Here is a 19,858-nt window from a genome sequence, read left to right on the forward strand (position 1 = left end):
CATTATGGCCAAACAGTTCTATTTTTGTTTCATCAGACCAGAGGACATTTCTCCAAAAAGTACGATCTTTGTCCCCATGTGCAGTTGCAAACCGTAGTCTGGCTTTTTTATGGCGGTTTTGGAGCAGTGGCTTCTTCCTTGCTGAGCGGCCTTTCAGGTTATGTCGATATAGGACTCGTTTTACTGTGGATATAGGTACTTTTGTACCTGTTTCCTCCAGCATCTTCACAAGGTCCTTTGCTGTTGTTCTGGGATTGATTTGCACTTTTTGCACAAAAGTACGTTAATCTCTAGGAGACAGAACGTGTCTCCTTCCTGAGCGGTATGACGGCTGCGTGGTCCCATGGTGTTTATACTTGCGTACTATTGTTTGTACAAATGAATGTGGTACCTTCAGGCGTTTGGAAATTGCTCCCAAGGACGAACCAGACTTGTGGAGGTCTACAATTTTTCTTCTGCGGTCTTGGCTGATTTCTTTTGATTTTCCCATAATGTCAAGCAAAGAGGCACTGAGTTTGAAGGTAGGCCTTGAAATACATTCACAGGTACACCTCCAAATGACTCAAATGATGTCAATTAGCCTATCAGAAGCTTCTAAAGCCATGACATCATTTTCTGGAATTTTCCAAGCTGTTTAAAGGCACAGTCAACTTAATGTATGTAAACTTCTGACCCACTGGAATTGTGATACAGTGAATTATAAGTGAAATAATCTGTCTGTAAACAATTGTTGGAAAAATTACTTGTGTCATGCACAAAGTAGATGTCCTAACCGACTTGCCAAAACTATAGTTGTTAACAAGAAATTTGTGGAGTGTTTGAAAAACGAGTTTTAATGACTCTAACCTAAGTTTATGCAAACTTCCGACTTCAACTGTACAGTGAGTATACCAAACATTAGGAACCCGTTTTGCCCTCATAACAGCCTCAATTCGTCAGGTCATGGATTCTACAAGGTATTACAAGCATTCAACAGGGATGCTGGCTCATGTTGACTCCAGTGCTTCCCACAGTTGTGTCATGTTGGCTGGATGTCCTTTGGGTGGTGGACCATTCTTGATACACACAGGAAACTGTTGAGCATGAAAAACCCAGCAGCGTTGCAGTTCTTGACACAAACCGGTGTGCCTGGCACCTACTACCATACCCCGTTAAAGGGCACTCAAAACTTTTGTCTTGCCCATTCACCCTCTGAATGGCACACATACACAATCCATGTGTCAATTGTCTAAAGGCTTAAAAATCATTCTTTAACCCTGTCTCCTCCCCTCCATCTACACTGACTGAAGTGGATTTAACAAGTGACATCAATAAGGGATCATAGCTTTCACCTGGATTCACCTGGTCAGTCTATGTCATGGAAAGCGAAGGTGTTCCTAATGTTTTGTAAACTTAGTGTATGTGTGTATTTTCTGTTTCTGTGTGTATTCTATGTTGTGTGTGTGTGTGTGTGTGTGTCAGTGTATGTATTCGGTGTGTGTAACCTCCTCACGCTACGAGCGGCCCCAGGCTGAGCTCTACGTGGTGTGTGAGCCAGACGGCCTCGGTGGGGGCGTCGCCCTCCTCGCTCGGCCTTATGGGAGCCGCCAAGTTGCGGAAGTCGTGGCGGATCTTAAAGGACACGGTGACGTCACCGTCCTCCTCGCGCTGAGGGACCACCTTGATGAAGAAACCGATCTTATTGGATTTCCTGAAGGCCACCACGCTGGAGAGGAGACAGGAGCAGAGTGGGAAGGTAAGGAGAACAGGGGCAGAGCTCAAATGTCACCCTGTTCCCTATATAGTACACTAGTTTAAACTAGCGCTAATGTCCTTTCTCCTCAGTTCTGTTATCGCTACTTAAGACTTACTCTGGGTCGTCCTGGAAGTCCTGAGGCTCAGCCAACTCATCGTATTCTGCTGCAGCATCCTTCCCTGCCAGGACCAACTCCATGGTAGGAACCATCACCTATAAACAACAATCACTATATCATCATCATCAACAACAGAGGTTAGGGGTGAGAGGTCAGCGGGTCGCAAAGGGAGGGTATATTACTGGAAACTTCCTACATTTACCAGTAAACTACCAGAATTTTGGTATCTTTCAATAATCTTCTGTAAAATAGCTCAAGACATCTAGTGGCCCCTTTTGGGTACTTCAGATGATCACAGGCGTCTAATTATCTCTGGCCTTCCGTGTGGCCTTATCACAATATAATTAAATAAAAATATATTGATTTTTTAAAACATTGAATGACAAAGCTGTAAAACATCCTAAATATAAACCAGCACCTTAGTGAACACCATTGGTGGGCTTTGAGTTGGCAAGAAAGGCATTTCACTGTCCTTGTGACATTAAAACCATTTGTGTTAATATGAGGGTTTCAGCATGAAATATCCTTGTTATATATATATATATCTATCTATCTATCTCACACACACACACACACAAGTATTTGATCCCCTGCTGATTTTGTACGTTTGCCCACTGACAAAGACATGATCAGTCTATAATTTTAATGGTAGGTTTATTTGAACAGTGAGAGACAGAATAACAACAAAAAAATCCAGAAAAACGCATGTCAAAAATGTTATAAATTGATTTGCATTTTAAAGAGGGAAATAAGTATTTGACCCCCTCTCAATCAGAAAGATTTCTGGCTCCCAGGTGTCTTTTATACAGGTAACAAGCTGAGATTAGGAGCACACTCTTAAAGGGAGTGCTCCTAATCTCATCTTGTTACCTGTATAAAAGACACCTGTCCACAGAAGCAATCAATCAATCAGATTCCAAACTCTCCTCCATGGCCAAGACCAAAGAGCTCTCCAAGGATGTCAGGGACAAGATTGTAGACCTACACAAGGCTGGAATGGGCTACAAGACCATCGCCAAGCAGCTTGGTCGCAAATGGAAGAAACACAAAATAACTGTCAATCTCGCTCAGCCTGGGGCTCCATGCAAGATCTCACCTCGTGGAGTTGAAATGATCATGAGAACGGTGAGGAATCAGCCCAGAACTACACAGGAGGATCTTGTCAATGATCTCAAGGCAGCTGGGACCATAGTCACCAAGAAAACAATTGGTAACACACTACGCCGTGAAGGACTGCAGCGCCCGCAAGGTCCCCCTGCTCAAGAAAGCACATATACAGGCCCGTCTGAAGTTTGCCAATGAACATCTGAATGATTCAGAGGAGAACTGGGTGAAAGTGTTGTGGTCAGATGAGACCAAAATCAAGCTCTTTGGCATCAACTCAACTCGCCGTGTTTGGAAGAGGAGGAATGCTGCCTATGACCCCAAGAACACCATCCCCACCGTCAAACATGGAGGTGGAAACATTATGCTTTGGGGGTGTTTTTCTGCTAAGGGGACAGGACAACTTCACCGCATCAAAGGGACGATGGACGGGGCCATGTACTGTCAAATCTTGGGTGAGAACCTCCTTCCCTCAGCCAGGGCATTTAAAATGTGTCGTGGATGGGTATTCCAGCATGACAATGACTCAAAACACACGGCCAAGGCAACAAAGGAGTGGCTCAAGAAGAAGCACATTAAGGTCCTGGAGTGGCCTAGCCAGTCTCCAGACCTTAATCCCAGAGAAAATATGTGGAGGGAGCTGAAGGTTCGAGTTGCCAAACGTCAGCCTCGAAAACCTTAATGACTTGGAGAAGATCTGCAAAGAGGAGTGGGACAAAATCCCTCCTGAGATGTGTGCAAACCTGGTGGCCAACTACAAGAAACGTCTGACCTCTGTGATTGCCAACAAGGGTTTTGCACCAAGTACTAAGTCATGTTTTGCAGAGGAGTCAAATACTTATTTCCCTCATTAAAATGCAAATTAATTTATAACATTTTTGACAAGCGATTTGTTGTTGTTGTTATTCTGTCTCTCACTGTTCAAATAAACCTACCATTAAAATTATAGACTGATCATGTCTTTGTCAGTGGGCAAACGTACAAAATCAGCAGGGGAGCAAATACTTTTTTCACTCACTGTATATAATATTTTTTTTTACACATTTATTTGTTGTCACTGTTTTGGGGCCAAACTGGTGGCAGTTGTGAAACGTCAATAGTTGGAAGAGTTGCAGAGTGAAAATAATGTTGATTAGATGTTTTTTTTTCATTAATTAGGCTATTTTCTCTTGAACCACATGGTCTATTAACAAAAAAAAAAAACTCATGGACACAGATATAAAAACTTAACACCATATATGAATACATGTTTTTTTTATGTTTTCAAGTATAAAATTACCAAAGTTGCGACTGAAAATCTATGGCAATCTGTTAATTACCAAAATTACTAAAGATTCCGGTAACTTTGGTATATTACCGGTGGCTTTGCAACCCTAGTCAGCAGTACCTTAGCAGTGCTGTTGATGTCCTCTGGGTCTCCCTCCTCACAGCCCACCAGGGTGACGTGGGTAATATTCTCCACTGGGTTGGTCAGGGTCAGCAGCACCTGGCACTCCTATAGACAACATGATACCACTCATACTGTAAGTCATTCTGTTCCCCTACAGACAACATGATACCACTCATACTGTAAGTCATTCTGTTCCCCTACAGACAACATGATACCACTCATACTGTAAGTCATTCTGTTCCCCTACAGACAACATGATACCACTCATACTGTAAGTCATTCTGTTCCCCTACAGACAACATGATACCACTCATACTGTAAGTCATTCTGTTCCCCTACAGACAACATGATACCACTCATACTGTAAGTCATTCTGTTCCCCTACAGACAACATGATACCACTCATACTGTAAGTCATTCTGTTCCCCTACAGACAACATGATACCACTCATACTGTAAGTCATTCTGTTCCCCTACAGACAACATGATACCACTCATACTGTAAGTCATTCTGTTCCCCTACAGACAACATGATACCACTCATACTGTAAGTCATTCTGTTCCCCTACAGACAACATGATACCACTCATACTGTAAGTCATTCTGTTCCCCTACAGACAACATGATACCACTCATACTGTAAGTCATTCTGTTCCCCTACAGACAACATGATACCACTCATACTGTAAGTCATTCTGTTCCCCTACAGACAACATGATACCACTCATACTGTAAGTCATTCTGTTCCCCTACAGACAACATGATACCACTCATACTGTAAGTCATTCTGTTCCCCTACAGACAACATGATACCACTCATACTGTAAGTCATTCTGTTCCCCTACAGACAACATGATACCACTCATACTGTAAGTCATTCTGTTCCCCTACAGACAACATGATACCACTCATACTGTAAGTCATTCTGTTCCCCTACAGACAACATGATACCACTCATACTGTAAGTCATTCTGTTCCCCTACAGACAACATGATACCACTCATACTGTAAGTCATTCTGTTCCCCTACAGACAACATGATACCACTCATACTGTAAGTCATTCTGTTCCCCTACAGACAACATGATACCACTCATACTGTAAGTCATTCTGTTCCCCTACAGACAACATGTGACATAGGATGTCTTATACTTGAATAATTGACTTGCCTTCTGGAAGCGCAGGTTTGGAATGGACATGATTCTGACTTCGGGGATGTAACTCCTTTAGGATTGAAAATAACATCACTTTACTGAGAAATAAATAAACCAATACCAACAATCGGAGTAGAAAACAAGGTGACTATGTTCAGTACAGAGAGGATGCCAAGCAATACTTACACAGCCACCAGCTGGATTTTGAACTTTATTGAGGTTGGGTTGAATTCTGGCTTGCTCAGATTGTGCTCACATTTCTAGGAAGAAAAGCAAACATTTCTACCATGAGAAATCAAGATAAATTGCCTAGCAAAAAACAACAACAGTAAAATAGGTAGTAAAATGCCCTTTCTGAGAAGAGTAGGGTGTAAAAGTACTGTGTCATGTACAGACCCTGCAACGCAGAGAGCGCTTGATCAGCAGGTGTTTGTGTTTGGGGTGGAGCTGAGAGGCTCCGGCAGGCTGGATGTCAGGCTGCAGCAGCCGCTGACGCAAGGTGGTCACTATAACACACAACACAGACCATGAGGTTAACACAACCTGGGTAAACAACAACACAGACCATGAGGTTAACACACAACACAGACCATGAGGTTAACACACAACACAGACCCTGAGGTTAACACACAACACAGACCCTGAGGTTAACACAACACAGACCATGAGGTTAACACACAACACAGACCATGAGGTTAACACAACACAGACCATGAGGTTAACACAACACAGACCATGAGGTTAACACAACACAGACCCTGAGGTTAACACAACACAGACCTGAGGTTAACACAACACAGACCCTGAGGTTAACACAACACAGACCATGAGGTTAACACAACACAGACCATGAGGTTAACATAACACAGACCCTGGGGTTAACACAACACAGACCATGAGGTTAACACACAACACAGACCCTGAGGGTTAACACACAACACAGACCCATGAGGTTAACACAACACAGACCCTGAGGTTAACACAACACAGACCCATGAGGTTAACACAACACAGACCATGAGGTTAACACACAACACAGACCACGAGGGTTAACACACAACACAGACCATGAGGTTAACACACAACACAGACCACGAGGTTAACACACAACACAGACCACGAGGTTAACACAACACAGACCATGAGGTTAACACACAACACAGACCCTGAGGTTAACACACAACACAGACCATGAGGTTAAAACACAACACAGACCCTGAGGTTAACACAACACAGACCATGAGGTTAACACAACACAGACCCTGAGGTTAACACACAACACAGACCATGAGGTTAACACAACACAGACCATGAGGTTAACACAACACAGACCATGAGGTTAACACACAACACAGACCATGAGGTTAACACAACACAGACCATGAGGTTAACACAACACAGACCCTGAGGTTAACACAACACAGACCCTGAGGTTAACACAACACAGACCCTGAGGTTAACACAACATGGTCAACCAGGCCACACAGGGAGGTTAACACAACATGGTCAACCAGGCCACACAGGGAGGTTAACACAACATGGTCAACCAGGCCACACAGGGAGGTTAACACAACATGGTCAACCAGGCCACACAGGGAGGTTAACACAACATGGTCAACCAGGCCACACAGGGAGGTTAACACAACATGGTCAACCAGGCCACACAGGGAGGTTAACACAACATGGTCAACCAGGCCACACAGGAGGTTAACACAACATGGTCAACCAGGCCACACAGGGAGGTTAACACAACATGGTCAACCAGGCCACACAGGAGGTTAACACAACATGGTCACAGGCCACACAGGGAGGTTAACACAACATGGTCAACCAGGCCACACAGGGAGGTTAACACAACATGGTCAACCAGGCCACACAGGGAGGTTAACACAACATGGTCAACCAGGCAACACAGGGAGGTTAACACAACATGGTCAACCAGGCAACACAGGGAGGTTAACACAACATGGTCAACCAGGCCACACAGGGAGGTTAACACAAGGCAGATTTCAAAAACAACCAGTGTACCCGGACATAGCTGTAGACTTAGACATTATTATAACATATAGCTTCAAGGGAAAGTAGTGGATGAAGCTAGAATTGCTACATCCATTTTCAGACTTATAAATGATTTATCTATACCCGTTGACTGAGTATATAACTTATAAATGCCTCATGAGCTTAGTTCAACTGTCGTACCCCATCAGAACCCAAAATATAAACTTGTTTTACTCCAACATTTGTAAACAACATATAGTGCATTCGGAAAGTATTCAGACCCCGTCCCTTTTTCCACATGTTGTTACGTTATAGCCAGTCCATCCTCCTCAGTGTATTTCATAAAAATTAAATGTTAACATTTTTTTTAAGTTATCCTTTTTAAATAAAACTATACTAAATATATTCACATCACCAAATAATTGATTAAAACACACTGTATTGCAATAAAGGTCTGCAGTAGCCTCAACAGCACTCTGTAGGGTAGCACCATGGTGTAGCCGGAGGACAGCTAGTTTCCGTCCTCCTCTGGGTACATTGACTTCAATACAAAACCTAGGAGGCTCATGGTTCTCACCCCCTTCCATAGACTTACACAGTAATTATGACAACTTCCAGAGGATGTCCTCCAGCCTATCAGAGCTCTTGCAGCATGAACTGACATGTTGTCCAACCAATCAAAGGATCAGAGAATTAATCTAGTACTGAAAGCATAAACTACAGCTAGCTAGCACTGCAGTGTATAAAATGTGGTGAGTAGTTGACTCAGAGAGAGAAGGACAATAATTGAACAGTTTAACAAATTAATTTCTTCAAAAATGAAGGAGAAGCAAGAGAGTAATTTTATTTTCACTTTCAGTTTCACTTACTTAGCTAGCAAATGCAGCTAGCTAGTTTAGCCTACTGAAACACCCTGCGCAAGGGAGGGCTAGTTTAGCCTACTGAAACACCCTGCTCAAACAGAGGGATGCTATGTTTGCTAGCTGGTTATGACTATCCAACACAACACTGGAACTCTTCCAAGTAAAAAGGTAAGCTTTTGGTTTTATGAATGTATTGCCACCGGGGCCCGCCAGTGTAACTGCTAAACTGCTTACTGACTATACACTAACGTTACTGCATGATTGTAGTGGGTTTACTAACGCATTAGTTATATTCGCTATGTTGACTAGGACGTTACTTTAACCAACATGGGGACAACGATGTAGGCTGTGTGTAGCGGTTTGGCTTGGAAAGGTTTTCGCCTGGTCACATTCAGCTGATTCGTTGCGCATTGACGCATTGAGGAATACAACGTGGCTGCTATGAAAGTAAACTGTTTACGCGTGATCAGGGGTGTATTCATTCCTCCGATTCTGTTGAAAAACCTTTCTTAAAACGGAAGCAAACGAAACGGGGATAAACATAACTGAATTTGTCCAATAGAAACTCTCGTTTGCAAGTGTTGGACTAATGATTACGCCCTATATCAGCTAGATGCAGGTAAGAGTGGGCAAGGTGGTATTGAATGTGTCACTGTCTGTCACCTCAAATGTGTCTCTCGACCTGTGTGCACCTACGTTGTAAACTTTCATTCATAGGCTAGGTTGTAGCAACCTCATGATGGGTATAGGGAAAATTTGAGTATCATGTAGTAGCCTAAACCTATCGACTGTTACATTGAACTGGATGAATGGAATATGGATGACAGTCATCCAATATGCTGTAATATACAGTCGTGGTCAAAAGTTGAGAATGACACAAATACTACATTTTCACAAAGTCTGCTGCCTCAGTTTTGATGATGGCAATTTGCATATACTCCAGAATGTCATGAAGAGTGATCAGATGAATTGCAATTAATTGCAAAAAGTCCCTCTTTGCCATGAAAATGAACTTAATCCCCCAAAAACATTTCCACTGCATTTCAGCCCTGCCACGAAAAGGACCAGCTGCCATCATGTCAGTGATTCTCTCGTTAACACAGGTGAGAGTGTTGACGAGGACAAGGCTGGAGATCACTCTGTCATGTTGATTGAGTTAGAATAACAGACTGGAAGCTTTAAAAGGAGGGTAGTGCTTGAAATCATTGTTCTTCCTCTGTTAACCATGGTTACCTGCAAGGAAACACGTGCCGTCATCATTGTTTTGCACAAAAAGGCCTTCACAGGCAAGGATATTGCTGCTAGTAGGATTGCACCTAAATCAACCATTTGGGATCATCAAGAACTTAAAGGAGAGAGGTTCAATTGTTGTGAAGAAGGCGTCAGGGCGCCCAAGAAAGTCCAGCAAGCGCCAGGACAGTCTCCAAAAGTTGATTCAGCTGCGGGATCGGGGTACCACCAGTGCAGAGCTTGCTCAGGAATGGCAGCAGGCAGGTGTGAGTGCTTCTGCTCGCACAGTGAGGCGAAGACTTTTGGAGGATGGCCTGGTGTCAAGAAGGGCAGCAAAGAAGCCACTTATCTCCAGGAAAAACATCAGGTACAGGGATTGGACTGCTGAGGACTGGGGTAGTCATTTTCTCTGATGAATCCCCTTTCCGATTGTTTGGGGCATCCGGAAAACGCCTTGCTTGTCCTGAGAAGACAAGGTGAGCGCTACCATCTGTCCTGTGTCATGCCAACAGTAAAGCATCCTGAGACCATTCATGTGTTGGGTTGCTTCTCAGCCAAGGGAGTGGGCTCACTCACATTTTTGCCTAAGAACACAGCCATGAATAAAGAATGGTACCAACACATCCTCCGAGAGCAACTTCTCCCAACCATCCATTGGTGACGACCAATACCTTTTCCAGCATGATGGAGCACCTTGCCATAAGGCAAAAGTGATAACTAAAAGGCTCGGGGAACAAAACATCAACATTTTGGGTCCATGGTCAGGAAACTCCCCAGACCTTAATCCCATTGAGAACTTGTGGTCGATCCTCAAGAGGCGGGTGGACAAACAAAAACCCACAAATTCTGACAAACTCCAAGCATTGATTATGGAAGAATGGGCTGCCATCAGTCAGGATGTGGCCCAGAAGTTAATTGACAGCATGCCAGGGCGGATTGCAGAGGTCTTGAAAAAGAAGGGTCAACACTGCAAATATTGACTCTTTGCATAAACTTAAATGTAATTGTCAATAAAAGCCTTTGACACTTATGGAATGCTTGTAATTATACTTCAGTATTACCATAGTAACATCTGACAAAAATATCTCATAACACTGAAGCAGCGAACTTTGTGAAGACCAATACTTGTGTCATTCTCAAAACTTTTGACGTATACAAGGCCATGCTCATGAAAAAAATAAAACGGCACTGACTTCCACTGGCTACACCCTTATTCTAAAATTGTTTAAATGTATTTATTTTTTTCAATCTACACACAATAAGTGAAAATAGGTTTAGCATTTTTTGCAAATGTATTAAATATAAAAAAATAGCTCTTACATAAGTATTCAGACCCTTTGCTATGAGACTCGAAATTTAGCTCAGGTGCATCCTGTTTCCATTGATCATCGTTGAGATGTTTTTACAACTTGGAGTACACCTGTGGTAAATTCAATTGATTGGACATGATTTGGAAAGGCACACACCTGTCTATATAAGGTCCCACAGTTGACAGTGCGTGTCAGAGCAAAAACCAAGCCATGAGGTCGAAGGAATTGTCCGTAGAGCTCCGAGACAGGATTGTGTCGTGGCACAGATCTGGGGAAGGGTACCAAAAAATGTCTGCCGCATTGAAGGTCCCCAAGAACACAGTGGCCTCTATCATTCTTAAATGGAAGAAGTTTGGAACCACCAAGACTCTTCCTAGAGCTGGCCACCTGGCCAAACTGAGCAATCGGGGGAGAAGGGCCTTGGTCAGGGAGGTGACCAAGAGCCCGATGGTCACTCTGACAGAGCTCCTCTGTGGAGATGGGAGAACCTTCCAGAAGGACAACCATCTCTGCAGCACTCCACCAATCAGGCCTTTATGGTAGAGTGGCCAGACGGAAGCCACTCCTCAGTAAAAGCCACATGCCAGCCCGCTTGGAGTTTGCCAAAAGGCACCTAAAGGATTCTCAGACCATGAGAAACAAGATTCTCTGGTCTGATGAAACCAAGACTTAACTCTTTGGCCTGAATGCCAAGCGTCACGTCTGGAGGAAACCTGGCACCATCCCTACTGTGAAGCATGGTGGTGGCAGCATCATGCTGTGGGGATGTTTTTCAGTGGCAGGGACTGGGAGACTAGTCAGGATCGAGGGAAAGATTAACGAAGCAAAGTACAGAGAGATCCTTGATGAAAACCTGCTCCAGAGCGCTCAGGAACTTAGACTGGGGTGAAGGTTCAACTTCCAACAGGACAACGACCCTAAGCACACAGCAAAGACAATGCAGGAGTGGCTTCAGGACAAGTCTCAATGTCCTTGAATGGCCCAGCCAGAGCCCGGACTTGAACCCGATCGAACATCTCTGGAGCTATCTGAAAATAGCTGTGCAGCGACGCTCCCCATCCGCCCTGACAGAGCTTGAGAGGATCTGCAGAGAAGAATGGGAGAAACTCCCCAAATACACGTGTGCCAAGCTTGTAGCGTCATACCCAAGAAGACAAGGCTGTAATCGCTGCCAAAGGTGCTTCAACAAAGTAATGATTAAAGGGTCTGAATACTGAATATGTAAATGTCATTTCGTTTTTTTATTTTTAATATATTTGCGAAATTTTCTAGAAACCTGTTTTTGTTTTGTCATTATGTGTGTAGCTTGATGAGGGGGAAAAAAACAATTTAATCCATTTTCATTTTATAATAAGGCTGTAAAGTAACAAAATGTGGAAAAAGTCAAGGGGTCTGAATACTTTCCGAATGCACTGTAAATGTAAACCACTGTATAGCCTCATTACATGGTTCAACCTATAATGCTGATATCATAGATGGTCAGTCCTTGCATCCATAGCTCGGTCTGTGAATTTGAGAGTGGTTACATTTCTCCAGCCCCATCGCTCAACTTTTAACCGAAACAGGTGTGGGGAAAACACTTTGTTTCAATTAAGGATTGTAGCTTTAAAAAGTAGTGATCACTGTTACCCTCAGGTTGATAGGTCTGGTGTAGGGTTACTGCAGTGTTAAAGGTCCGGGTCAGGGGTCAGGCTTAGGGGGTCAGGGGTCAGGCTTAGGGGGTCAGGGGTCAGGCTTAGGGGGTCAGGGGTCAGGCTTAGGGGGTCAGGGGTCAGGCTTAGGGGGTCAGGGGTCAGGCTTAGGGGGTCAGGGGTCAGGCTTAGGGGGTCAGGGGTCAGGCTTAGGGGGTCAGGGGTCAGGCTTAGGGGGTCAGGGGTCAGGCTTAGGGGGTCAGGGGTCAGGCTTAGGGGGTCAGGGGTCAGGCTTAGGGGGTCAGGGGTCAGGCTTAGGGGGTCAGGGGTCAGGCTTAGGGGGTCGTCAGTGTCAGGCTTAGGGGGTCGTCAGTGTCAGGCTTAGGGGGTCAGTGGTCAGGCTTAGGGGGTCAGGCTTAGGGGGTCAGGGGTCAGGCTTAGGGGGTCAGGGGTCAGGCTTAGGGGGTCAGGGGTCAGGCTTAGGGGGTCAGGCTTAGGGGGTCAGTGTCTCTTACCCTCTGGTAGGTTGATAGGTCTGGTGTAGCAGTCTTCAGGCAGTGGCTCCACCTCGTCTAAGGCTTGGGCTGGCTCTATCTTCATCTCCTTCTGGTCTTCACCTTCCTTCAGACTGGAACAGGGACAGACACAGTGAAGGTCATTATAGGAGACAGGGACAGACACAGTGAAGGTCATTATAGGAGACATGGACAGACACAGTGAAGGTCATGATAGCAGACATGGACAGACACAGTGAAGGTCATGATAGGAGACATGGATAGACACAGTGAAGGTCATGATAGCAGACATGGACATACACAGTGAAGGTCATTATAGGAGACAGGGACAGACACTGAAGGCCATGATAGGAGACAGGGACAGACACAGTGAAGGTAATGATAGCAGACAGGGACAGACACAGTGAAGGTCATGATAGGAGACAGGGACAGACACAGTGAAGGTCATGATAGGAGACAGGGACATACACAGTGAAGGTCATGATAGGAGACAGGGACAGACAGTGAAGGTCATGATAGGAGACAGGGACAGACACAGTGAAGGTCATGATAGGAGACAGGGACAGACACAGTGAAGGTCATGATAGCAGACAGGGACAGACACAGTGAAGGTCATGATAGCAGACAGGGACAGACACAGTGAAGGTCATGATAGGAGACAGGGACAGACACTGTGAAGGTCATTATAGGAGACAGGGACAGACACAGTGAAGGTCATTATAGGAGACAGGGACAGACACGGTGAAGGTCATTATAGGAGACATGGACAGACATGAGAGGATGTGATACTCATACTTTTTGAACAATATAAAGGAATGGTACAGTATAGTATTACACGAGAGGATGTGATACTCGTACTTTACGGACAATAACATTATTGGAATGTCATGTAATACTCACGAAAGACCAGCCAGACTGGTGATAGGAGCTCCAGGCCTCTGTCGCTGTAGTCTGGTACCCAGACCATACTTCTCCTTTATACGGCAGAGCAACACAACGTCAGCTAACTCACAGGCAGACACCACGTGGTAGACTTATGGGAGAGGAACACCACTGGCATTTTTCCATTGATGACTGATAAAATGGTTCATATTTTTCCTTTACTAGGCATTTTTTTAAATATCTAATTAGGAAAACATTTACTAGCATAAATGCCTAAAATAAAATTGTGATCGAAATCAAAGAAAAAAAACAAATCTAGATAAATAATTTGGTTTGAACAACGACAACAAAAATCTTTATGTATGTTCACAGTGGGAGAAGAGTTACTACTCTACTATATTACAGGCCAAATCAGCTTTAACGGTACATTTCCTAACGAGGGAGCGAGAGAGAACAGTGCTTTGACTATCAAACTACAACTCACCACCACATGAATAGTGTGTTGCTGGGTGGGAAGGGGTTAAAAACCAACATGTCAGCGTGCAGAAGAGAAGAGAAGAGAAGTATCAGGTGAAACCAAAGCACTGAAGCAAACATTTCAGTAACTGATAACATGCAACAGAAAAGCATCAGTGGTAGAGATGAACTATTCAGCTGCAGTGGCTAGTATATAGCTAGCTAGCACACAGCTAGCAGCTAGCACACAGCTAGCAGCTAGCACACAGCTAGCAGCTAGCACACAGCTAGCAGCTAGCACACAGCTAGCAGCTAGCATATAGTGACCCTTCACCAATCACAGGTTCTGAATGCAATGTTCCAGTATGGGCCAGGTTCTGAACCAAACCAGTCCTTCCGACCATTAACACAAACTATACATGCATTTCAATCAAATGTTAACATACTGGAACTAACTATTACAGTACATCATGCAGGTTATTCAGTGCCTTGCAAAAGTATTCATCCCCCTTGGCGTTTTTTCCTATTTTGTTGCATTACAACCTGTAATTTAAATTGATTTTTGGGTGGTTTGTATCATTTGATTATAATGACACACAAAATAGTCCAAATTGGTGAAGTGGAATGAAAAAAATAACTTGTTTAAAAAAAAAAAATAAATGTAATAACGTTAAAGTCGTGTGTGCATATGTATTCACCCCCTTTGCTATGAAGCGCCTAAATAAGATCTGGTGCAACCAATTACCTTCAGAAGTCACATAATTAGTTAAATAAAGTCCACCTGTGTGCAATCTAAGTGTCACATGATCTGTCACATGATCTCAGTATTTATACACCTGTTCTGAAAGGCCCCAGAGTCTGCAACACCACTAAGCAAGTGGGCACCATGAAGACCAAGGAGCACCACCAAGCAAGGGGCACCACCAAGCAAGCGGCACCATGAAGACCAAGGAGCTCTCCAAACAGTTCAGGGACAAAATTGTGGAGAAGTACAGATCAGGTTTGGGTTATAAAAAAATATCAAACTTTGAACATCCCACGGAGCACCATTTAAATCCATTATTAAAAAATTGAAAGAATATGGCACCACAACAAACCTGCCAAGAGAGGGCCGCCCACCAAAACTCAGACAAGGCAAGGAGGGAATTAATCAGAGAGGGAACAAAGAGACCAAAGATAACCCTGAAGGAGCTGCAAAGTTCCACAGCGGAGATTGGAGTATCTGTCCATAGGACCACTTTAAGCCGTACACTCCACAGAGCTGGGCTTTACGGAAGAGTGGCCAGAAAAAAGCCATTGCTTAAAGAAAAAAATAAGCAAACACGTTTGGTGTTCGCCGAAAGGCATGTGGGAGACTCACAAACATATGGAAGAAGGTACTCTGGTCAGAGAAGACTAAAATTGAGCTTTTTGGCCATCAAGGAAAACGCTATGTCTGGCGCAAACCCAACACCTCTCATCACCCCGAGAACACCATCCCCACAGTGAAGCATGGTGATGGCAGCATCATGCTGTGGGGATGTTTTTCCATCGGCAGGGACTGGGAAACTGGTCAGAATTGAAGGAATAATCGATGGATGGCGCTAAATACAGGGAAATTCTTGAGGGAAACCTGTTTCAGTCTTCCAGAGATTTGAGACTGGGACGGAGGTTCACCTTCCAGCAGGACAATGACCCTAAGCATACTGCTAAAGCAACACTTGAGTGGTTTAAGGGGAAACATTTAAATGTCTTGGAATGGCCTAGTCAAAGCCCAGACCTCAATCCAATTGAGAATCTGTGGTATGGACTTAAAGATTGCTGTACACCAGCGGAACCCATCCAACTTGAAGGAGCTGGAGCAGTTTTGCCTTGAAGAATGGGCAGAAATCCCAGTTGTTAGATGTGCCAAGCTTATAGAGACATACCCCCAAGAGACTTGGGGGGGGGGGGTGAATAGTTATGCACGCTCAAGTCTTCTGTTTTTCTTGTTTGTTTCACAACAAAAAATATTTTGCATCTTCAAAGTGGTAGGCATGTTGTATAAATCAAATGATACAAACCACCCAAAAATAAATTTTAATTCCAGGTTGTAAGGCAACAAAATAGGAAAAATGCCAAGGGGGATGAATACTTTCACAAGCCACTGTAGTTGCCTTGTTAATTTCAGACCCCGCCACCAGCAGGGTTAATAACACAGCCATAACAACAAACAAACAAACATGAAAAGCGTTTTTGCGGCTTTGAGAATGCTCATCATGATATGTCTCATTATAAAGGTGGGCGCTGGGCCGTGGTTAACGTGTAAAACAGTCAAGTTCATATTCCAGAGAGAAGTGTGAAAGCTGAGCATGTTATCTGCCGGAGTGTGTGTGTGTGTGAGATGTGTGTGTGTGTGTGTGTGTGTGTGTGAGAGAGGTGTGTACCGAGAAGGCCAGCGGCATGTATGGTCGTCTCCTGGCCAGCTTCTTCCTGTCCCTGTCCAGTTTCTCTCTCTGGGCCAGCTGCTGGTAATACTCTATCAGTTTATTGATCTGGAGGAAGAATAGACATAACACGAGTCAAAGCCACCATTTAGGCCTGGAGCCTGTATCAGCAGTGTGCTGTTTGTGGTTGATCACGCAGTGCGTTTTTTTAATACAGCATCAGTTACAAAAGACTCTATGCAACTTCCAGCGTCACAGCATTCTACAGCCTGGGGTTGTCTAGCTGAATTGAAGATCAGACCAAAGGCAGGCAACCTACCCGTTGAGTATGAGGGTTCTCAGGCTCCTGCCATCCTCCACTGGCTGAAGTGAAGACAAAGAGAAAGAACTTCAACAGTCGTCCAGAAAACACCCAACAAGTCAAATCACACAACAGACACGTAGGCCACTAGTGCACACGTCTACATGATAAGGGACAGATCTCTACTCAGGGTAACAAATCCAAACAAAGCTCCATACATCAAATATGAATTCGTTTTTTTGCATTTGGACCATTCTAACATGGCCTATTATCAATAGTCAGTTCAATATCTCCCCCTCGTCACCCGTGCAGGGGACACTTCCTTCAGTAGTAACTATGATCACTAGCAAGGTTTGCTATTTGATTTGGTTGAAGCCACTTCCCACCCTCAGCCAGCCACAGAATAGTTGACCCATGCCTAACACTGGCCCAATATAAAGAGTCCAATATCTCCCCCTCTTCGTCAACAGTGAGGTAGGCCTGGCACTCACCCACAGACTTGTCAGCCATGCCCACATCTCTGGATGTCCAGCGACAGAAGCCACAGGCCAGGTAGTAGGCCTTCTTCATGGACGTCTTGCTGGGGTCGTCAGGAAGAGGGGCTGGGATGTTGGTTGCCCGTGTGGACAGGGTGTGCATGCAGCATGGGCAGTCGAAGCAGTTGGCACACCTGGGGCACGCAGAGGAAGGAGGTATAGCTAGTTAGAACAAAGGTAGTGTATATATATATATATATTCAACAGGAAGAAATAATCACAGTAATCTGACCCAATGCTAGCTTTTATGGCTTTCCTTAACCCTGACCTCACGTAAACTAGGCTACACCTAACCTTAATATAACCTTTGACCCCATAGAATAGTGATGATGGGGGGGGGATATTAATATTAATTTTGACGATATATCGTATCGCCAATATTATTTCTGCGCAAATTGGCTGTACCTGCACCAAACCTCCAGTATTTTCCCTTCATAACTTGTTCTCCATCTTCTTTTTAAAATCGGAGCCAATTTGTTTTCAGCACTTTATTTCCATGACCGATCAACAACAACAACAACAAAATATCATGGCTCTCTCTGTCCCTCTGCAGCAGACATATGGTGAGCAATATGTTTGGAACATCGAATCGCAATACATATCGTATCGGCACCTAAGTATCGTGATACATCGTATCTTGAGGTCCCTGGCAATTCCTTGCACTAATATAGAACATGAACTATAGATAAACCCAACCTTAACACTAACCTTAACCCTAACCTCTATGTCTAACCTGAAGTTTTCATTCAGCTGGTTGAATATCCTCTTCCTAGAACAAAACAGAGAGCTGGGAAATGTAGGCTGGATGCAGTGAACATTGTCAATGGCTAGACAGTAAGGAATAGGTCCATGCTATAGACCCTATATAAAACAGGTCTATGCTGATGCTCAGTTGCAAATGTTACTCACCTGTTCTTCTTCAGCTTTGCCTCTGCTGAAGGCATATTCTCCAGGCAGCTTGGACAGTAATGAGAGTCCACCTGGAAACCAGAGGCAGCATTCAACAATTTATGTTAGTGGCACAGGAGGTTGGTGGCACCTTAATTGGGGAGGACGTGCTTGTGTTAATGACTGGAGCGGAATTTTTTCGAATGGTATCAAATACATCAAACACATTGGTTTCCAGGTGTTTGATGCCATTCCATTTGCTCCGTTCCGGCCATTATTATGAGCCGTTCTCCCCTCAGCAGCTTCCTGTGGTTAGTGGGACATGAATGTGCATAGCTATCCCTCGTAGCTAGCTAGTAGTTATAACTGCACAGACAGTAATCATGTTTCAGCATGACCCAATTTCTGTGCGTTAGACCTAACAGATACTGGTTCAGCTTCAGTAATACAAATGTGAGTTTCTATGGGTGAGGGTCACTGTCCGTTGTGTGGCTGTGTAAGTTAAGAATCAAAGCTGTCTGACGTGGCACGTATCAACTACATCGCTAGATAAATAGTTAGCTAGATACCTAAATAAGATATTTCACAAGAATAACGAACTCTGTCAAAAGCTGTTTGCTAGATCTGAGACCCCACTGTGGTCGCTCTGTCTGGGTGTGGTGATGAATAGCGTACGTTAGCCAGCTGACTAGCTACCTAGGGGGCTGTATAGCTAGCTAACAATTAAAAAAGCTTTTCAAACGGCTGTTAAGTTTAAGTTGTATTTCCAGTGGGAATGTGTCACTGTTAATTGGAGAAAATAAGTTCATAGTGAACACCGACCAAATAAACGGATGTAATATGTTGTTTGGCTAGCTGTCTTGCTTGCTTGCTTGTTAACAGTTAGCTTAGCTAGGTAGCTAGATAAAACGTACAACATTATGAAAGTAGGACGGAAGTAAAGACGGCATATACGGCCAATCAGACGACAGAGTTGGTTAATAAACATTGATTGGCGTGCGATATGGCAAATAAGATTACAATGTTTTTTGTACGGGGGCTGGACTATGTTGACCAATCCCTCCCAAACAGCTAACGCTACGAGTTAGCTAGATATCTCTGATTGAGATAGTTAGTAAAAGTAGTGTTGACATTTTCGTCACTTACCTCGTGAGACACACATTCTAGGGAACGCAAATCACTGCAATACCGGCAAAAATAAAGTGTAGACAACGGAGATCGGATCTTTTTCTCTCCGTGAACTAGGTAGAGAACCCTGTCAGGCTGCAGAAGCGACGCCATCTCTAACTGATGCCGCGTTCAAAACAACTGGGGACTCGGAGAAATACGAGATCTAATCATGA

At 44.1% G+C, this 19,858-nt stretch overlaps 1 protein-coding gene across 2 annotated transcripts; it reads right to left on the reverse strand.

The window, feature by feature from the left end:
- Positions 1-1,402: 1,402 nt before the first annotated feature.
- LOC121538440 (dynactin subunit 4) lies at positions 1,403-19,856 on the reverse strand. 2 transcript variants are annotated; one of them, XM_041846451.2, is made up of 14 exons: positions 19,662-19,856; positions 18,537-18,607; positions 17,583-17,761; positions 17,110-17,153; positions 16,791-16,898; positions 14,414-14,434; positions 13,948-14,021; positions 13,048-13,160; positions 5,897-6,006; positions 5,687-5,760; positions 5,516-5,570; positions 4,345-4,452; positions 1,851-1,948; positions 1,403-1,705 (listed from the first exon to the last, which is right to left on the reverse strand). In XM_041846451.2, exons 1-14 carry the CDS (start codon positions 19,794-19,796, stop codon positions 1,489-1,491), a joined length of 1,407 nt encoding a protein of 468 aa, XP_041702385.1. In that variant the 5' UTR covers positions 19,797-19,856; the 3' UTR covers positions 1,403-1,488. The 2 variants fall into 2 exon arrangements, with proteins under 2 accessions (XP_041702385.1, XP_041702394.1); XM_041846460.2 differs by lacking the exon at positions 14,414-14,434 and having other exon boundaries at positions 19,662-19,855.
- Positions 19,857-19,858: the final 2 nt, after the last annotated feature.

This window comes from Coregonus clupeaformis, chromosome 26 (genome assembly GCF_020615455.1).
Source record: "Coregonus clupeaformis isolate EN_2021a chromosome 26, ASM2061545v1, whole genome shotgun sequence".
Taxonomy (NCBI): Eukaryota; Metazoa; Chordata; class Actinopteri; order Salmoniformes; family Salmonidae; genus Coregonus; species Coregonus clupeaformis.

What these genes read in the sequence shown, in the direction of transcription:
- LOC121538440 (XM_041846451.2), bottom strand. Translation starts at nt 19,796, where the DNA reads ATGGCGTCGCTTCTGCAGCCTGACAGGGTTCTCTACCTAGTTCACGGA. An exon ending in ACATCAACAGCACTGCTAAG is followed by an intron (nt 1,949 to 4,344) that starts GTACTGCTGACT and finishes TGTTGTTTATAG; the next exon opens with GTGATGGTTCCTACCATGGA. An exon ending in GACTTCCAGGACGACCCAGA is followed by an intron (nt 1,706 to 1,850) that starts GTAAGTCTTAAG and finishes TCTCCTCTCCAG; the next exon opens with CGTGGTGGCCTTCAGGAAAT.